This window comes from Mya arenaria, chromosome 16 (genome assembly GCF_026914265.1).
Source record: "Mya arenaria isolate MELC-2E11 chromosome 16, ASM2691426v1".
Lineage (NCBI taxonomy): Eukaryota > Metazoa > Mollusca > Bivalvia > Myida > Myidae > Mya > Mya arenaria.
The window spans coordinates 31,789,109-31,810,734 of NC_069137.1; the positions used below are offsets into that span (position 1 = coordinate 31,789,109).

The window sequence follows — 21,626 nt, forward strand, 5'->3', positions numbered from 1 at the left end:
AGCATTCAAGCAAAACATGCAACAGTATTCAACATTCTGCACAAAACTACTTGTAAATCTACCGTCGTAATAACCCTTCGCATGATGTACACCTTTACCGACGGAAAGCAGTAGTTTATATCAACATATGTCAAGCAATAATGCATTTCATTTTCAGAAAAATATAGTTTACTCAACTTAAGACCATGTTTACAAACACGGAATTGACAACATAAAGACATAACTGTTGCAATCAAATGATGTATTCGAAATAAAACGTTTCGCTAATAACTGAAATTAAAAGGTTACAAACATCCAAAACGTGTCATTACGATATCTCACAAGCCAAATATGAACAGCAAGAAAAGTGGTGACACCTTACATTGTATGTGTAGTCACGGATAGTGGTACATGTGTTGAGTCTAGTCACGGATGGCGGTACATGTGTTGAGTCTAGTCAAGGATGGTGGTACATGTGTTGAGTCTAGTCAAGGATGGTGGTATATGTGTTGAGTCTAGTCAAGGATGGTGGTATATGTGTTGAGTCTAGTCAAGGATGGTGGTATATGTGTTGAGTCTAGTCACGGATGGCGGTACATGTGTTGAGTCTAGTCAAGGATGGTGGTATATGTGTTGAGTCTAGTCAAGGATGGTGGTACATGTGTTGAGTCTAGTCACGGATGGCGGTACATCTGTTGAGTATAGTCAAGGATGGTGGTTTATGTGTTGAGTCTAGTCAAGGATGGTGGTATATGTGTTGAGTCTAGTCACGGATGGTGGTATATGTGTTGAGTCTAGTCACGGATGGCGGTACATGTGTTGAGTCTAGTCAAGGATGGTGGTATATGTGTTGAGTCTAGTCACGGATGGCGGTACATGTGTTGAGTCTAGTCAAGGATGGTGGTATATGTGTTGAGTCTAGTCAAGGATGGTGGTACATGTGTTGAGTCTAGTCACGGATGGCGGTACATGTGTTGAGTCTAGTCAAGGATGGTGGTACATGTGTTGAGTCTAGTCACGGATAGTTGTACATGTGTTGAGTCTAGTCAAGGATGGTGGTACATGTGTTGAGTCTAGTCACGGATGGTGGTACATGTGTTTTGAGTCTAGTCACGGATGGTTGTACATGTGTTGAGTCTAGTCACGGATGGTGGTACATGTGTTGAGTCTAGTCAAGGAAGGCGGTACATGTGTTGAGTCTAGTCACGGAAGACGGTACATGTGTTGAGTCTAGTCACGGAAGACGGTACATGTGTTGAGTCTAGTCACGGAAGACGGTACATGTGTTGAGTCTAGTCAAGGATGGCGGTACATGTGTTGAGTCTAGTCAAGGATGGTGGTACATGTGTTGAGTCTAGTCACGGATAGTTGTACATGTGTTGAGTCTAGTCAAGGATGGTGGTACATGTGTTGAGTCTAGTCACGGATGGTGGTACATGTGTTTTGAGTCTAGTCACGGATGGTGTTACATGTGTTTTGAGTCTAGTCACGGATGGTTGTACATGTGTTGAGTCTAGTCAAGGATGGTGGTACATGTGTTGAGTCTAGTCAAGGAAGGCGGTACATGTGTTGAGTCTAGTCACGGAAGACGGTACATGTGTTGAGTCTAGTCACGGAAGACGGTACATGTGTTGAGTCTAGTCAAGGATAGCGGTACATGTGTTGAGTCTAGTCAAGGATGGTGGCAATGTGTTGAGTCTAGTCAAGGAAGGCGGTACATGTGTTGAGTCTAGTCACGGAAGACGGTACATGTGTTGAGTCTAGTCACGGAAGACGGTACATGTGTTGAGTCTAGTCACGGAAGAGGGTACATGTGTTGAGTCTAGTCAAGGATGGTGGTACATGTGTTTTGAGTCTAGTCACGGATGGTTGTACATGTGTTGAGTCTAGTCAAGGATGGTGGTACATGTGTTGAGTCTAGTCAAGGATGGTGATACATGTGTTGAGTCAAGTCACGGATAGTGTAACATGTGTTGAGTCTAGTCAAGGATGGTGGTACATGTGTTGAGTCTAGTCACGGATGGTTGTACATGTGTTGAGTCTAGTCACGGATGGTGGTACATGAGTTGAGTCTAGTCACGGATGGCGGTACATGTGTTGAGTCTAGTCACGGATGGTGGTACATGTGTTGAGTCTAGTCACGGATGGTGGTACATGAGTTGAGTCTAGTCAAGGATGGTGGTACATGTGTTGAGTCTAGTCACGGATGGTGGTACATGTGTTGAGTCTAGTCACGGATGGTGGTACATGAGTTGAGTCTAGTCAAGGATGGTGGTACATGTGTTGAGTCTAGTCAAGGATGGTGGTACATGTGTTGAGTCTTGTCAAGGATGGTGGTACATGTGTTGAGTCTAGTCAAGGATGGTGGTACATGTGTTGAGTCTAGTCACGGATAGTGGTATATGTGTTGAGTCTAGTCAAGGATGGTGGTACATGTGTTGAGTCTAGTCACGGATGGTGGTACATGTGTTTTGAGTCTAGTCACGGATGGTTGTACATGTGTTGAGTCTAGTCACGGATAGTGGTACATGTGTTGAGTCTAGTCACGGATAGTGGTACATGTGTTGAGTCTAGTCACGGATGGTTGTACATGTGTTGAGTCTAGTCACGGATAGTGGTACATGTGTTGAGTCTAGTCACGGATAGTGGTACATGTGTTAAGTCTAGTCACGGATAGTGGTACATGTGTTGAGTCTAGTCACGGATGGTTGTACATGTGTTGAGTCTAGTCACGGATGGTGGTACATGAGTTGAGTCTAGTCACGGATGGCGGTACATGTGTTGAGTCTAGTCACGGATGGTGGTACATGTGTTGAGTCTAGTCAAGGATGGTGGTACATGTGTTGAGTCTAGTCATGGATAGTGGTACATGTGTTGAGTCTAGTCACGGATGGTTGTACATGTGTTGAGTCTAGTCACGGATGGTGATACATGAGTTGAGTCTAGTCACGGATGGCGGTACATGTGTTGAGTCTAGTCAAGGATGACGGTACATGTGTTGAGTCTAGTCAAGGATGGTGGTACATGTGTTGAGTCTAGTCACGGATGGTTGTACATGTGTTGAGTCTAGTCACGGATGGTGGTACATGTGTTGTGAGTCTAGTCACGGATGGTTGTACATGTGTTGAGTCGTTGAGTCTAGTCACGAATGATTGTACATGTGTTAAGTCTAGTCACGGATATTTGTACATGTGTTGAGTCTAGTCACGGATGGTTGTACATGTGTTTTGTCTAGTCACGAATGGTTGTACATGTGTTGAGTCTAGTCACGGATGGTTGTACATGTGTTGAGTCTAGTCACGAATGGTGGTACATGTGTTTTGAGTCTAGTCACGGATGGTTGTACATGTGTTGAGTCTAGTCACGGATAGTGGTACATGTGTTGAGTCTAGTCACGGATAGTGGTACATGTGTTGAGTCTAGTCACGGATGGTTGTACATGTGTTGAGTCTAGCCACGGATGGTTGTACACGGATGGTTGTACATGTGTTGAGTCTAGTCACGGATAGTGGTACATGTGTTGAGTCTAGTCACGGATAGTGGTACATGTGTTGAGTCTAGTCACGGATGGTTGTACATGTGTTGAGTCTAGCCACGGATGGTTGTACACGGATGGTTGTACATGTGTTGAGTCTAGTCACGGATAGTGGTACATGTGTTAAGTCTAGTCACGGATAGTGGTACATGTGTTAAGTCTAGTCACGGATAGTGGTACATGTGTTGAGTCTAGTCACGGATGGTTGTACATGTGTTGAGTCTAGTCACGGATGGTTGTACATGTGTTGAGTCTAGTCACGGATGGTTGTACATGTGTTGAGTCTAGTCACGGATAGTGGTACATGTGTTGAGTCTAGTCACGGATGGTTGTACATGTGTTGAGTCTAGTCACGGATGGTTGTACATGCATTTGATGCTCACGTATCCTTGGTGAAGGCAATGTTAAACGTATTTGATAAGTTGTAATTTTGCATGAAACTCAAAAGTCTGTGTTAAATGCTAATTATAGTTATTCACCTTTACATAGATGGGAATACTGGTATCCATTACTAATTAGTTGAAACGTCTTACTCATGTGATGCAAGATTCGTTTAAACAATACCTAATTATAACAGAAACAATGGGACACCCGAAGACCGATGGTAACTGTTCTTTACAAACGGTTGAAAGTAGTAAAGGCACGTTATAGCAAAATGGTCCGTTGAGAAACAGAACGCGAAACTTCTCTGTCGCGTTTGCGCAGGGGAATGGTAAACTCGCTAGCAAGTAACAAGATTATAGAATAGCTTTGGCATGAAGCGCAAACTAGTGGTCGAAAAAGTGACGAATGTATACCGCCAACGCAAATAAGTCGGCATAATACTTGTCATGTTTTTGACAGCGATTTACCAAAACGCGACAAAGTAGGTAGCGCCCTTTCACCCTATCGTCCACAAAGAGTACCACCATGAACTGACAAAATAGGCCCCTATAACATATTGCCACGTTAGCACCTACCTCTTCTGCATGATACAGCAGAATGCCAGAATTACAATGATAAGCAGGGCTCCGAAACATCCCGCAGCGATACCTGAAATAATACAAGTTTAAAAATCATTAATAAACCATGTTTTAAAAGTGAAAATCCGATATTTAAAATGGTATAAATCCAAATGCCTGTAATAATACAATTTTAAGGATTAATTTCACTCATCAAGAAGGTGTCCGATTATCTGTTTGTATTCACTTCTTTACGCTCGACTTTGACCAAAGTAGAATCAAGTTCTAGTCAGTTTCCTATACTGGAGCAGTTGTGGGTAATCGTTTCCGTTTTGACAGGCCATGCAAAAGTACCCCATGGTTGGGACGAACCCACAACCTCTTGAGTGAAAGATGAGTACCTTTACCACAATACCACTCTTACCCTTGTGGAGACGGACCCACAGCCTCTTGAGTGAGAGAAGGACACCAATACCACTAGAACACTCTTACCCTGGTGGGAACGGACCCACAGCCTCATGAGTGAGTATTCCCTCTTGAGTTAGAGACGGGCACCAATACCACAATATCACTCTTACCCTGGTGGGGACGGACCAACAGCCTCTTGAGTTAGAGACGGGCACCAATACCACTAGATCACTCTTACCCTTGTGGGAACGGACCCACAACCCCTTGAATTAGAGACGGGCACCAATACCACTAGATCACTCTTACCCTGGTGGGGACGAACCCACAACCTCTTGAGTTAGAGACTGGCACAAATACCACTAGATCACACTTACCCTGATGGGGACGGACCAACAGCCTCTTGAGTTAGAGACGGGCACGAATACCACTAGATCACTCTTACCCTGGTGGGAACGGACCCACAACCCCTTGAATTAGAGACGGGCACCAATACCACTAGATCACTCTTACCCTTGTGGGAACGGACCCACAACCCCTTAAATTAGAGACGGGCACCAATACCACTAGATCACTCTTACCCTGGTGGGACGGACTCACAGCCACTTGAGTGATAGACTGGCACCAATACCACTAGATCACTCTTACCCTGATGGGGACGGACCAACAGCCTCTTGAGTTAGAGACGGGCACGAATACCACTAGATCACTCTTACCCTGGTGGGAACGGACCTACAACTTCTTGAGTTAGAGACGGGCACAAACCCCACTAGATCACTCTTACCCTTGTGGGGACGGACCCACAACCTCTTGAGTGAGAGACGGAGACCAATACCACTAGATCACTCTTACCCTGGTGGGGACGGACCCACAACCTCTTGAGTTAGAGACGGGCACCAATATCACTAGATCACTCTTACCCTGGTGGGGACGGACCCACAGCCTCTTGAGTGAGAGACGGGCACCAATACCACTAGATCACTCTTACCCTGGAGGGAACGGACCCTCAACCTCTTGAGTTAGAGACGGGCACCAATACCACTAGATCACTCTTACCCTTGTGGGGACGGACCCACAGCCTCTTGAGTGAGAGACGGGCACCAACACCACTAGATCACTCTTACCCTGGTGGGAACGGACCCACAACTTCTTGAGTTATAGACGGGCACCAACACCAATAGATCACTCTTACCCTGGTGGGGACGGACCCACAACCTCTTGAGTTAGAGACGGGCACCAATACCACTAGATCACTCTTACCCTGGTGGGGACGGACCCACAGCCTCTTGAGTGAGAGACGGGCACCAATACCACTAGATCACTCTTACCCTGGTGGGGACAGACCCACAGCCTCTGGAGTGAGAGACGGGCACGAATACCACTAGATCACTCTTACCCTGGCGGGGACGGACCCACAGCCTCTTGAGTGAGAGACAGGCACCAATACCACTATATCACTCTTACCCTGTTGGGGATGGACCCACAGCCTGTTGAGTGAGAGACAGGCACCAATACCACTAGATCACTCTTACCCTGGTGGGGACGGACCCACAGCCTCTTGAGTTAGAGACGGGCACCTATACCACTAGATCACCCTTACCCTGGTGGGGACGGACCCACAGCCTCTTGAGTGAGAGAAGGACACCAACTCCACTAGATCACTCTTACCCTGTTGGGGATGGACCCACAGCCTCTTGAGTGAGAGACGGGTAAAAATACCACTAGATCAGTCTTACTCTGGTGGGACGGACCCACAGCCTCTTGAGTGAGAGACGGGCACCAATACCACTAGATCACTCTTACCCTGGTGGGGACGGACCCACAGCCTGTTGAGTGAGAGACAGGCACCAATACCACTAGATCACTCTTACCCTGGTGAGGACGGACCCACAGCCTCTTGAGTGAGAGAAGGACACCAAAAACCACTAGATCTCTCTTACCCTGATGGGGACGGACCCACATCCTCTTGAGTGAGAGACGGACACCAATACCACTAGACCACTCTTAGCCTGGTGGGGATGGACCCACAGCCTCTTGAGTCAGAGATGGGCTCTAATACCACTAGATCACTCTTACCAAGGTGGGGACGGACCCACAACCTCTTGAGTTAGAGAAGGACACCAATACCACTAGATGACTTTTACCCTGGTGGGGACGAACCCACAACCTCTTGAGTTAGAGAAGGACACCATAACCACTAGATCACCCTTACCCTGGTGGGGACGGACCCACAGCATCTTGAGTGAGAGACGGTCACCAATACCACTAGATCACTCTTACCCTGGTGGGGACGGACCCACAACCTCTTGATTGAGAGACGGGCACCAATACCACTAGATCACTCTTACCCTGGTGGGGACGAACCCACAACCTCTTGAGTTAGAGACGGCCACCAATACCACTAGATCACTTTTACCCTGGTGGGGACGGACCCACAGCCACTTGAATAAGAGACGGGCACCAATACCACTAGATCACTCTTACCCTGGTGGGAACGGACCCACAACCTCTTGACTTAGAGACGGGCACCAATACCACTAGATCACTCTTACCCTGGTGGGGACGGACCCACAACCTCTTGAGTGACAGACGGGCACCAATACCACTAGATCACTCTTACCCTGGTGGGGACGGACCCACAGCCTCTTGAGTGAGGGACGGGCACCAATACCACTAGATCACATTTACCCTGGTGGGACGGACCCACAGCCTCTTGACTTAGAGACGGGCACGAATACCACTAGATCACTCTTACCCTGGTGGGGACGGACCCACAGCCTCTTGACTTAGAGACGGGCACCAATACCACTAGATCACTCTTACCCTGGTGGGGACGGACCCACAGCCTCTTGAGTGAGAGACGGGCACCAATACCACTAGATTACTTTTACCCTGGTGAGGACGGACCCACAGCCTCTTGAGTGAGAGAAGGACACCAAAACCACTAGATTTGTCTTACCCTGATGGGGACGGACCCACATCCTCTTGAGTGAGAGACGGACACCAATACCACTAGACCACTCTTAGCCTGGTGGGGATGGACCCACAGCCTCTTGAGTCAGAGATGGGCACCAATACCACTAGATCACTCTTACCAAGGTGGGGACGGACCCACAACCTCTTGAGTTAGAGAAGGACACCAATACCACTAGATGACTTTTACCCTGGTGGGGACGAACCCACAACCTCTTGAGTTAGAGAAGGACACCATAACCACTAGATCACCCTTACCCTGGTGGGGACGGAGTCACAGCATCTTGAGTGAGAGACGGTCACCAATACCACTAGATCACTCTTACCCTGGTGGGGACGGACCCACAACCTCTTGATTAAGAGACGGGCACCAATACCACTAGATCACTCTTACCCTGTTGGCGACGGACCCACAGCCTCTTGAGTTAGAGACGGGCACCAATACCACTAGATCACTTTTACCCTGGTGGGGACGGACCCACAGCCATTTGAATAAGAGACGGGCACCAATACCACTAGATCACTCTTACCCTTGTGGGAACGGACCCACAACCTCTTGACTTAGAGACGGGCACCAATACCACTAGATCACTCTTACCCTGGTGGGGACGGACCCACAGCCTCTTGAGTGACAGACGGGCACCAATACCACTAGATCACTCTTACCCTGGTGGGGACGGACCCACAGCCTCTTGAGTGAGGGACGGGCACCAATACCACTAGATCACTTTTACCCTGGTGGGAACGGACCCACAACCTCTTGACTTAGAGACGGGCACGAATACCACTAGATCACTCTTACCCTGGTGGGGACGAACCCACAACCTCTTGAGTGAGAAACGGGCACCAACACCACTAGATCACTCTTACGCTGGTGGGAACGGACCCACAACCTCTTGAGTGAGAGACGGGCACCAATACCACTAGATCACTCTTAACCTGGTGGGGACGGACCCACATCCTCCTGAGTGAGAGACGGGCACCAACACCACTAGATCACTCTTACCCTGATGGGGACGGACCCACAACCTCCGGAGTGAGAGACGGGCACCAATACCACTAGATGACTATTACCCTGGTGGGGACGGAGCCACAGCCTCTTGAGTAAGAGACGGGCACCAATACCACTAGATCACTCTTACCCTGGTGGGTACGAACGCACAACCTCTTCAGTTAGAGACTGGCAGCAATACCACTAGATCACTCTTACCCTGGTGGGGACGGACCCACAGCCTCTTGAGTGAGAGACGGGCACCAATACCACTAGATCACTCCTACCCTGTTAGGAACGGACCCACAGCCTCTTGAGTTAGAGACGGGCACCAATACCACTAGATCACCCTTACCCTGGTGGGACGGACCCACAGCCACTTGAGTGGGAGACTGGCAGCTATACTACTAGATCACTCTTACCCTGGTGGGGACGAACCCACAACCTTTTAAGTGAGAGACGGGCACCAATACCACTAGATCACTCTTGCCCAGGTGGGACGGACCCACAGCCACTTGAATGAGAGACTGGCAGCAATACTACTAGATCACTCTTACCCTGGTGGGGACGAACCCACAGCCTCTTGAGTTAGAGACGGGCACCAATACCACTAGATCACTCTTACCCTGGCGGGAACGGACCCACAGCCTCTTAAGTGAGAGACGGGCACCAATACCACTAGATCATTCTTACCCTGGTGGGACGGACCCACAGCCACTTGAGTGAGAGACTGGCACCAATACCACTAGATCACTTTTACCTGGTGGGGACGGACCCACAACCTCTTGAGTTAGAGACGGGCACCAATACCACTAGATCACTCTTACCCTGGTGGGGACGGACCCACAGCCTCTTGAGTGAGAGACTGGCAGCAATACCACTAGATCACTCTTACCCTGTTGGCGACGGACCCACAGCCTCTTGAGTGAGAGACTGGCAGCAATACCACTAGATCACTCTTACCCTGTTGGGGACGGACCCACAGCCTCTTAAGTGAGAGACGGGCACCAATACCACTAGATCACTCTTACCCTGGTGGGACGGACCTACAGCCACTTGAGTGAGAGACTGGCAGCAATACCACTAGTTCACTCTTACCCTGTTGGGGACGGACCCACAGCCTCTTAAGTGAGAGACGGGCACCAATACCACTAGATCACTCTTACCCTGGTGAGGACGGACCCACAACCTCCGGAGTGAGAGACAGGCACTAATACCACTAGATCACTCTTACCCTGGTGGGGACGGACCCACCGCCTCTTGAGTTAGAGACGGACACCAATACCACTAGATCACTCTTACCCTGGTGGGGACAGACCAACAGCCTCTTGAGTTAGAGACGGGCACCAATACCACTAGATCACTCTTACCCTGGTGGGGACGGACCCACCGCCTCTTGAGTGAGAGACGGGCACCAATACCACTAGATCACTCTTACCCTGGTGGGGACGGACCAACAGCCTCTTGAGTTAGAGACGGGCACCAATACCACTAGATCACTCTTACCCTGGTGGGGACGGACCCACCGCCTCTTGAGTTAGAGACGGGCACCAATACCACTAGATCACTCTTACCCTTGTGGGTACCCTCGAACCATGTGATTACACCATTCAACTATACATATATTACACATTTAGTCGGGTAAGGATTGAGGAGACAGGTGAACGCTACCGTAATATTATTTCCGCACTCTTCTATCTTCAATTCAAGTTTAAAACTCATTTCAGACTGAAGTTTAATGACTGGTGACACATTTTATAATACACTTAAAAATAAATGATACACTTGAATATAAATGATGCACTTGTATATAACTGCAAATTCCTACCTATGATCCCCTCAGTAGACAGTTCTTCGTTGGATACTTGGCGTGCGGCGTCAGGGATGGGGGCGGCTGTAGTCGCTAAAATACCAACACAATGCTCAATAACATATGAATGAATTATCAATGAAATCTTAAAGCTTCATACAAGAATTATGTCACGACAAATTGCATTCGTTAATAAAGTTTCATTATATAATGAAATTAAAGATCAGAGTCGTCTAATATTGAAGCTTTCCCTCTCCCTCTCGCATGTTTCTGTCATTGCTTGGTTGAAATTTTCATTTATATGCTGAACAGTAATGATCATAGTTTTAACTTCATGAATATCAATGTTTTATCCGCATTTATTACAAAACAAGTATAACTAGAAATGTGTGATTCATAGTTTGTGAATAAAGTTGAAATGCTGCATACAAGATCCATACTTGTCACTAACTATCAAATGAAATAATAAAGCAGATACCAGTAATGTGGACACACAACATATAGTGTTGGTATTGTTTGCGCATGCGTAAGCGAACTAAACAGAACTTGAATTAATCTTGAACATTGTCCATGCATTACCCGGATTCTGAACAAGGCACATGTTAATGACGTTGATACATACGTACATGTATTCAAGAAAGAAATAATACAATACAATTCCAAAATATGATAAATATAAAACTGTTTCTGCAAATAAAACAATGGTTATGAACACTAGTATTACTTGGTCGATAAAAATGATGCTAGCAGTTGACTAAAAACTGTAGCATTTATATTTGTTTCCCATAGACAAATCTATTTGATGTCATTGTACATATCTTGATGCACATGTGATTGTTGCTGATCAGTATGGTATGCACTAACAGGCAATCAGTATGGTATGCACTAACAGGTAGTCGGTATGTTATACAATAACAGGTTATCGGTATGGTATACACTAACAGGTAATCAGTATGGTATGCACTAACAGGTAATCAGTATGGTATGCACTAACAGGTAATCAGTATGGTATGCACTAACAGGTAATCAGTATGGTATGCACTAACAGGTAATCAGTACGGTATGCACTAACAGGTAATCAGTACGGTATGCACTAACAGGTAATCAGTATGGTATTCACTAACATGTAATCAGTACGGTATACACTAACAGGTAATCAGTATGGTATACACTAACAGGTAATCAGTATGGTATGCACTAACAGGTAATCAGTATGGTATGCACTAACAGGTAATCAGTATGGTATGCACTAACAGGTAATCAGTATGGTATGCACTAACAGGTAATCAGTACGGTATGCACTAACAGGTAATCAGTACGGTATGCACTAACAGGTAATCAGTACGGTATACACTAACAGGTAATCAGTATGGTATTCACTAACATGTAATCAGTACGGTATGCACTAACAGGTAATCAGTACGGTATACACTAACAGGTAATCAGTATGGTATGCACTAACAGGTAATCAGTACGGTATGCACTAACATGTAATCAGTACGGTATGCACTAACAGGTAATCAGTATGGTATTCACTAACATGTAATCAGTATGGTATGCACTAACAGGTAATCAGTATGGTATGCACTAACAGGTAATCAGTATGGTATTCACTAACATGTAATCAGTACGGTATACACTAACAGGTAATCAGTATGGTATACACTAACAGGTAATCAGTATGGTATGCACTAACAGGTAATCAGTATGGTATACACTAACAGGTAATCAGTATGGTATGCACTAACAGGTAATCAGTATGGTATGCACTAACAGGTAATCAGTATGGTATGCACTAACAGGTAATCAGTACGGTATGCACTAACAGGTAATCAGTACGGTATGCACTAACAGGTAATCAGTATGGTATTCACTAACATGTAATCAGTACGGTATACACTAACAGGTAATCAGTATGGTATGCACTAACAGGTAATCAGTATGGTATGCACTAACAGGTAATCAGTATGGTATGCACTAACAGGTAATCAGTATGGTATGCACTAACATGTAATCAGTACGGTATACACTAACATGTAATCAGTACGGTATACACTAACAGGTAATCAGTATGGTATGCACTAACAGGTAATCAGTATGGTATGCACTAACAGGTAATCAGTACGGTATGCACTAACATGTAATCAGTACGGTATACACTAACAGGTAATCAGTATGGTATGCACTAACAGGTAATCAGTATGGTATGCACTAACATGTAATCAGTACGGTATGCACTAACATGTAATCAGTATGGTATGCACTAACATGTAATCAGTACGGTATACACTAACATGTAATCAGTATGGTATGCACTAACAGGTAATCAGTATGGTATGCACTAACAGGTAATCAGTATGGTATGCACTAACAGGTAATCAGTACGGTATGCACTAACATGTAATCAGTACGGTATACACTAACAGGTAATCAGTATGGTATGCACTAACAGGTAATCAGTATGGTATGCACTAACAGGTAATCAGTATGGTATGCACTAACAGGTAATCAGTACGGTATGCACTAACAGGTAATCAGTACGGTATGCACTAACAGGTAATCAGTATGGTATTCACTAACATGTAATCAGTACGGTATGCACTAACAGGTAATCAGTATGGTATACACTAACAGGTGTAACACTACACAGGTAACTCTATCGTGTCGCTTATGTTTTACATTTGTTTTATTTCGATCACATTCAAATATACTCAATATACTTTTTTAATGCACGTAATTTAAACTACATTAAAAAGGACTAACCTTCACACTGTCCGCTAGTCTGGTCACATGACCCGTCGTTGCATGTACTTTTACAATCGGTATTGCATTTAGACCCATACTTCCCGACCGTACAACCACTGGTACAATCTCCATTAACGCTGCTACAACGGGACTCGAAACAGTTGTTACATGCGTTGTCACACTTGGGGCCGTAATATCCCTCCTGGCACGTGCCGCAGTCACCAGTTGATCTTACACAGAAGGCCGGAGAGCACCTGCAGGGAAACAGTATACGAACATCCTTTGAGGTGATAAGAAAACAAAAAGTATAATTACACAATGCGTGTTTTAACATTAATACAATGAACTTCTAAATGCTCAAAGACAAAGTCAAAGAAGAAACAAAATGATGATGAAGCAATGACTTACAACTTTACTATTGATAACATAATAAATGTGTTCGCATTCTGGTTATCACACGTACAATCGCCATTACAGTTTTGCCGCAGGATTTTATTTACAAAGTGCAGATTACTTGTAGTAAGTGCAATAAATGCTTGTGGGTCTAACCTAGCTGGGCACTGTACGCTGCAAGCATCACCAAAGTATCCGGGCCTACATCCGTTCGAGCAGAAGCCGTTTGTCTGTGCGCATGGCCGTCCACTAGCGGCGCTCTCGCAGTTGTCACTGCACGTGAGCGTACATTTACTGCCATAATAGCCGACGTTACACCCGTTGCACGCGCCGTTTGTGCCGCACACACCGGAGGCGCACTGTCCGCACGATTCCTGGCAATCATCGCCATAGAACCCTCCGTGACAGCCGTGCACACACTTGCCAGTGCTCTGGTCACACTGGCGCCCTAAACCCGGGAGACAGTTGGCGTTACAGACGATGTCACACCGCGGTAGACCATAGAAGGTTGATATGCAGGATGTGCAGTCACCTGTAATCATGAGAATACTCACGTCTTTTACACGTTACGTTCCGAGCACCAGAAATACAATGAAGCACACGGTGACAAGTATATTTTGACCATGGTTGCTGTTTGATGACAATTGAAAAAATGATATATTTACCGCTTGTTCGCTCACATTCCACGCAGTTGGTTGGACACCTAGTCTGACACATGTTGCCATAGTAACCGGGGATACACCCAATGGAACAGACCCCCGAGGAGGCTTCACACTCCTTACTGAGGCAGGCATCACACTGCCGGTCACACTCAGCGCCGTAATACCCAGCCTTACAACCGCCACTACAGGTACCGTCCCTCGCGCAGGTCAGACTGTAAAAAGTGTCAAACAAAACAAACATACAAGTCGCCATCTTACACAGAAAATAATGATTTAAGATCGGTGACATAAGCCTCTCAGTTTAAAAGTTTCACAGCCACATGTCGATCAGAATTATATACACTAGAACAACGCATTTGTTTGATTATATTTAAAGCTAATATTTAACAGTCAATACATGTTTGAAAAAGTAACTTCTTTCAAAGCGCATTTGGTAAGTTAAATGTGTTTTTTTTCAGTACGACATCTAACGTAGGCATGGGTTATGGTAAAAAAAACACTACGATCTTTCATGTATGAAATACCAAGCTAAATTTCACAACTGTTTGATGTTGTTTTTTCAAAGAAATTGGCTTGACGTGTCGTTATTTTTATCATTTAGAAGCTAGCGTGAAATGCCAAATCAAAATTACGACGTTAACCGCCTAATCGTCATATCTGGTTCAAGATTCACCTACAACTAGGCCCATGTCTGGTTCAAGATTCACCTACATCTAGGCCCACGTCTGGTTCAAGATTCACCTACATCTAGGCCCATGTCTGGTTCAAGATTCACCTACATCTAGGCCCATGTCTGGTTCAAGATTCACCTACATCTAGGCCCATGTCTGGTTCAAGATTCACCTACATCTAGGCCCACGTCTGGTTCAAGATTCACCTACATCTTGGCCCACGTCTGGTTCAAGATTCACCTACATCTTGGCCCACGTCTGGTTCAAGATTCACCTACATCTAGGCCCATGTCTGGTTCAAGATTCACCTACATCTTGGCCCATGTCTGGTTCAAGATTCACCTACATCTAGGCCCATGTCTGGTTCAAGATTCACCTACATCTAGGCCCATGTCTGGTTCAAGATTACCTACATCTTGGCCCATGTCTGGTTCAAGATTCACCTACATCTAGGCCCATGTCTGGTTCAAGATTCACCTACATCTAGGCCCATGTCTGGTTCAAGATTACCTACATCTTGGCCCATGTCTGGTTCAAGTTTCACCTACATCTTGGCCCATGTCTGGTTCAAGATTCACCTACATCTTGGCCCATGTCTGGTTCAAGATTCACCTACATCTTGGCCCATGTCTGGTTCAAGATTCACCTACATCTTGGCCCATGTCTGGTTCAAGATTCACCTACATCTTGGCCCATGTCTGGTTCAAGTTTACCTACATCTAGGCCCATGTCTGGTTCAAGTTTACCTACATCTAGGCCCATGTCTGGTTCAAGTTTACCTACATCTTGGCCCATGTCTGGTTCAAGATTCACCTACATCTTGGCCCATGTCTGGTTCAAGTTTACCTACATCTTGGCCCATGTCTGGTTCAAGTTTACCTACATCTAGGCCCATGTCTGGTTCAAGTTTACCTACATCTTGGCCCATGTCTGGTTCAAGTTTACCTACATCTTGGCCCATGTCTGGTTCAAGTTTACCTACATCTTGGCCCATGTCTGGTTCAAGTTTCACCTATATCTAGGATTTCTTTCGTTAGACCGTATCTGTTTCGCCGTTTGCACGGTTACATTATGTACAGCGACTGGCCCTTGTAAGCGGACCCGGTCGCGCTTTTCTTATGTTTAAAACCAGCTTAAACATACTTGGGTCATGTTTTATAAAAGATAGCATCCTTGTTTACAGTGACTTTTATAAGCCGTCTGTTTTGCTAGTGAATGTCTTACATCGTTCCAATGGACGTCGACATCATGAACCCAAATTTCAGATTCTACTTAATAAATATCCTGCTACTGCTGATGTTATGTCATGACAGTAACCTTATAGTACACCGATATGTCGCCATAAAATTGATTTGAATGCACATGTACATTCAGTGGAACCTTGTTTGACCTTTATCAAGTATTTTTATATATTGGGACTGTTCATCTCCAACCCTATGTGGTTAAGAACGTGCTTGAGTTACTAACCGAGACAACAAAAGCCTATCTTCTCCGGGCACAGCATTCCATTGTAGCCAGCTTACACGCTTTAGTTACTAAGCGAGACAACCCAAGCTTACCTTCTCCGGGAGCATTCCATTATAGCCAGCTTACACGCTTGTGTCACTAACTCGAGACAACCCAAGCTTACCTTCTCCGGGCACAGCATTCCATTGTAGCCAGCTTACACACTTGGGTCACTAACCCGTAACATCACAAGCTACCCTTCTCCGGACACAGCATTCCATTGTTGCCAGCTTACACGCTTGAGTCACCTACCGAGACCACCCAAGCTACGCTTCTACGGGCAAAGCATTCCATTGTAGCCAGCTTACACGATTGAGTCACTTACCCGAGACATCACAAGCTACACTTCTCCGAACATGGCATTCCAATGTAGCCTATTACACGCCCTATACATCCCACGCTACATGTCTCCGAACACAACACTCCAGTGTATCCAGCTTTACACGCTCGAGCCACTTACCCTATACATCCCACGCTACATGTCTCCGAACACAACACTCCAGTGTATCCAGCTTTACAAACACAGGTGCCCTTGTCCTGCTCACATGTCTCCGTTCCCAGCTGGCTACACTGACACACCTCCGTACAGTAGGCGCCTGGAAAGAAGTATATTTTCTTAATCTTACCATGTACATGTACAACATGTTTATCTTGAGATGATCGTTTGAACCAGTCATAATTCTTCTAAAAAGTGTGATTTTAAAAGTTTAAAAATAGATGATCGCACCAGAGCAGAATAGAATGATCTAATGCATACTATATGAACCTTTAACTACGGCGCAGTGCTTTCAGCCATTGCATGCCGCTTTCACGCGTTCTGTCCTACCTTTCACTGTTTGCAACAGACTTCTCAACCAACCAACCATACGATAACACCATAATCCCTTAATCAGCTCGCGGTGGATGTATAACAATCATTCTGATTACAGACGAACGACTGTAAGACACGTACCATAGTAGTTTGGCAGGCATCCAGAGTCACAGGTGCCCGTCTGGCGGTGACATTTGTTGTTAAGACAGAAGTTTCCGGGGCAGCGGCTATCACACGTGGGGCTGTACCAACCTGCATCGCACTCTGTAAACACGGGACAAGAAAGACAGTGTGAATGAACTATAAGACGATGTAATAGTTAAACACACCTTCACCACATGAACAATATATTCTCTGTGTCATAGCAAACTCGATAACTCTTAAACTTCTCCATTTATTTAGAATATGTGTTGTAATTTGTCATTTAGGAAACATGATACAGGTTAAAGTTTGGGAAAATATCTTTAACAATAATATGTAAATACATGTTAAACGTTTAAAACCAAACAGAAGTGAAAAGTGTATGTGCAGGAAAATAAAAAGCGCATTCTACATACTACACAGGCAACTTATAATCAGACAATAATGGTATTGATAAAGAATGAGTAGATGAAACTAGACTGGTTGGTAAAGTAAGACTTGAAATGTAAGGATTTTCAAAGACTGGACTTATCCGACTATTCTGAAACAGACAGAAACTCGGCGAAAGTTGGAAATGCTCATCTGACATATATACCACATATATACCACATATATACCACTACGTATACACTTTGTATTTTTTGCGGCTATGTCACCTTTTGTATTAATAACTACATGGAATTTTGAACAGGCTGGAAATGCCGCGTTACTCATCTCAGTTTAAGGCAAAATAAGTAGTTCTCGGTGGAATATATGGTTGTTCCTGTTCAAAATCATCGCCAGTATTTTCCATCAATATAAGTTGAAAGTTCTCTACCTAGCAATGTACAAGGTAATCACAAATAAAATCAAGATATCATGAAAATTATCGCTATAGGAAAAGCAAATTGTGAATCATCCCCAAAAAGAGTTTCCAAATTATTCATTTTCGAAGTATGCATCGTTCAAATGTAATTTGGGTTTTGATGTTCGAATTTTTAAGAAATCGACAAATTGAACACATTTTGTTGCTCACATGATATCGACATAACAGACATTGAAGTTAAAACAATGTTTAGAATGTAGTGCGGACGAATACTTCACCGAGAAGTATCGAAAAGAGAATTAGGCTACAAGTCTTCTGTGGCATCAGAGGTCACATGTACTATTTTCTTACACCGAAATGTTAATGCAGCAGCCATGCTGAATTTTATGATAATCAAGCATTAATTTGTCTTTACGGACATCAAGCCTATCAGAATAAAAACTTTTATAAAATAGAAGTAATCGATTAATGATGTGGCAACGGTCAATCGAGTTTGTAAAATCGTTTTGTGTAATGACCAATTATGCCAAAACACTATTAAGTTAATTTATCATATGACCAGTGATATATTAAAATGACTCAATTTAGGAAAATGACTTAAAATGTTTTATAAGCACCGGCACAGGAGTCCAAGGTTCCCTATACTTATACAGTTAAATCTTTGAAAATCCCCTCTAAACCGTAAGGCCAAGACCATTGCTATTGGTAAGTAGCCTCATGTAGTGTTTAGAAACTACCTACATCCATAGCAACCAATCCAACTTCTTATTTACCGTTTACTTAAAAAGCATCTAATTGTTTCCGTAAACAACAAATGACTTCCTTAGCAACTTGACTTTCTTCTTCAGTAACTCCTCAGCAACCGACTACTTCCTTAGTAACCAATCACTTTCTTAGCAAACATTTACTTGATTACGAAACCAACTATTTCCTAAGCAACCAATGCCTTTATCAGCAACAACCTCATTCCTTAGAAACTATTGACCTCCTTCGCAACCAATGCTTCCTTAGCACACACTTCCTAAGCAACCAATGACCTTCTTTGCAACCTTTAGATAACTTAGCGACTGCTTTCTCCCTTAACAACCTATGACTTCTTAACAACCACTGGCGTTCTAAGCAATCACTTACTTCCTTGGCGGCCACCTACATACATAGCAACCAGTCAATACCTAACAAATGATAATCTTTTCACCTACATGTATCTTTATTGCAACCGATGACTTTAAATTCCACAACAAGCAGTTGTTTTAACGTTGAAATCTCAACGTCTCCGAAACGATCAATAGCAACGATTATTTACCAACGTTTCCACGTTGAAGAGTGGCTGCTGCTGGATCATTAATAAAAATATGAATATCGACCCCATTGTCTTACTCAGTCAATGTTGACAATGTATCGCAAATAAAGGATTTAAGTTCCTTGACAATATTAGTTTCGCTTTTATTCAACAAACCATTGATTATTATAGGCATTGTCGCATTCAGGACTCTTTTAGTGCTTTGGTCATACGGAATACTGAAGAACATTTTTGTAAAAGATATACTTTTCTCTTGGGCATGGATTAAGATGTGTATTTCAAAACCAGGAGTAATACAAACCATGCTGTTACATAATTATACAGGAAACAAATATGGGTTGAGATGCATACTTTGCTACACGAGGATCAGGACCAGCGGACAATATGACAGGTACACCTAAATCATCAAAACAGTCTCGCTGTACATTAAATAATAAAGATGGTATTAAATACCCTTGACTCGACAGTTGGGGCCTACTGGGTCAGTCTTACAGTCGGGGCAGCCACCAGTCGTGGAGTCGCACTTTCCGTCGAGACAAGTGTAGGCACATGCAACGTTACACCTGTAACACATATCATTCAAATAGTGCAATACACTGAGGATACCATTGGCTTGAGATTCAAATTGTGTAATACACCGAGGATATCATAGGCTTGATATTTAATTAGTGTATAACACCGAGGATACCAAAGGCTTGACATTCAAATTGTGTAAAACACCGGGAAACTAAAGGCATGATATTCAAATAGTTTATCACACCGAGGATACCAAAGGCTTGACATTCAAATTGTGTAAAACACCGGGAAACTAAAGGCTTGACATTGAAATTGTGTATATGACCGAGAATACCATAGGCTTGACATTCAAATAGTGTATAACAGAGTACATCATAGGCTTGACATGTTTGCATTTTAGTTTAAACATTTTATATTTTACGATTGTGAAGAAAGCTATTCTAGCTTATACTAAGTCACTCTCATTGGCACGATGTTGCGCGAGAGTGTGGTCTGGTGGTGTGTGTGGGGGGGGGGGGGGGGACCGGAGTACCCGGTGAAAACCCACTTGTCCGGCTTGGTGACCACTAACTAAACTCACATGGTGTTGGCATTTTGTTCTCACTGGGTACATTATAATGTCCTAGGACAACTGCAGCAGCTGTTGGCACACAGCAGGACATATTTAAGTACACGTATCTCAGAAATATCGTGCATTATATATATATCGCGAGGTGGTCATTGTTTTCGCTCGATTCACAGAACGGGAAATGTTCAAGGATTATTTGGACTGCCACCATAAGATATAAATATATTCCTACCAACCCATTGTAACAACGGCAAAGCTTACCGTGTGGTGTAATGCCCGTCCCTACATCCTTCCATACATGTGCCATTAATCGGTGAGCACGTGCCCGCGCCTGCGCATTGCTGACTACACGCATTAATACACGTGGCGCCATAATAACCAGCTTCACAACCCATGTCACAGCTCGTGGCGAAGTTCGTACACCTCTGATCTTTACATCTGTAAATAAGATGGTTAAGCCATATAATACGGTTTCTTTTCACGAATTTCACTTCTTTTTGTTTCGATCAACTAGTACCTAACATTTTCGAGGGCGTTGTGGGTTCCTTACTGAAAGTCATTCATTGCATTTTGTTTACAGTTCCAAGTAGGTACATAATATGAATACAAAGATCACTTGTAATAATTGTCAACATACCATTTCTTAATGGTATACTCCAAAATACAATTATCAATTACATAATAGTAGGAAACCTAAGTGCATATGTAGATCTGAGTGTATGTGTATATCTGTGTGTATGTGTAGATATGTCGGTATATGTAGATCTGTGTGTATGTGTAGATCTGTGTGTATGTGTAGATATGTCGGTATGTGTATATATGTGTGTATGTGTAGATCTGTGGGTATGTGTAGATCTGTGTGTATGTGTAGATC

General features: G+C 44.2%; 1 protein-coding gene across 13 annotated transcripts in view; it reads right to left on the reverse strand.

Annotated features, from left to right (window-relative positions):
* LOC128221879 (fibrillin-2-like) overlaps positions 1–21,626 on the reverse strand; it is a 106,062-nt gene that overhangs the window by 4,418 nt on the left and 80,018 nt on the right. For all 13 annotated transcript variants that reach the window (XM_052930508.1, XM_052930507.1, XM_052930511.1 and 10 more), the window contains 9 exons: positions 21,014–21,190; positions 20,122–20,231; positions 17,564–17,686; positions 17,072–17,207; positions 14,438–14,646; positions 13,929–14,304; positions 13,398–13,633; positions 10,653–10,727; positions 4,474–4,546 (listed from right to left, as the gene is read on the reverse strand). In XM_052930508.1, coding sequence (XP_052786468.1) covers positions 4,474–4,546; positions 10,653–10,727; positions 13,398–13,633; positions 13,929–14,304; positions 14,438–14,646; positions 17,072–17,207; positions 17,564–17,686; positions 20,122–20,231; positions 21,014–21,190 — 1,515 coding nt within the window. The remainder of the gene's footprint in view (positions 1–4,473; positions 4,547–10,652; positions 10,728–13,397; positions 13,634–13,928; positions 14,305–14,437; positions 14,647–17,071; positions 17,208–17,563; positions 17,687–20,121; positions 20,232–21,013; positions 21,191–21,626) is intronic.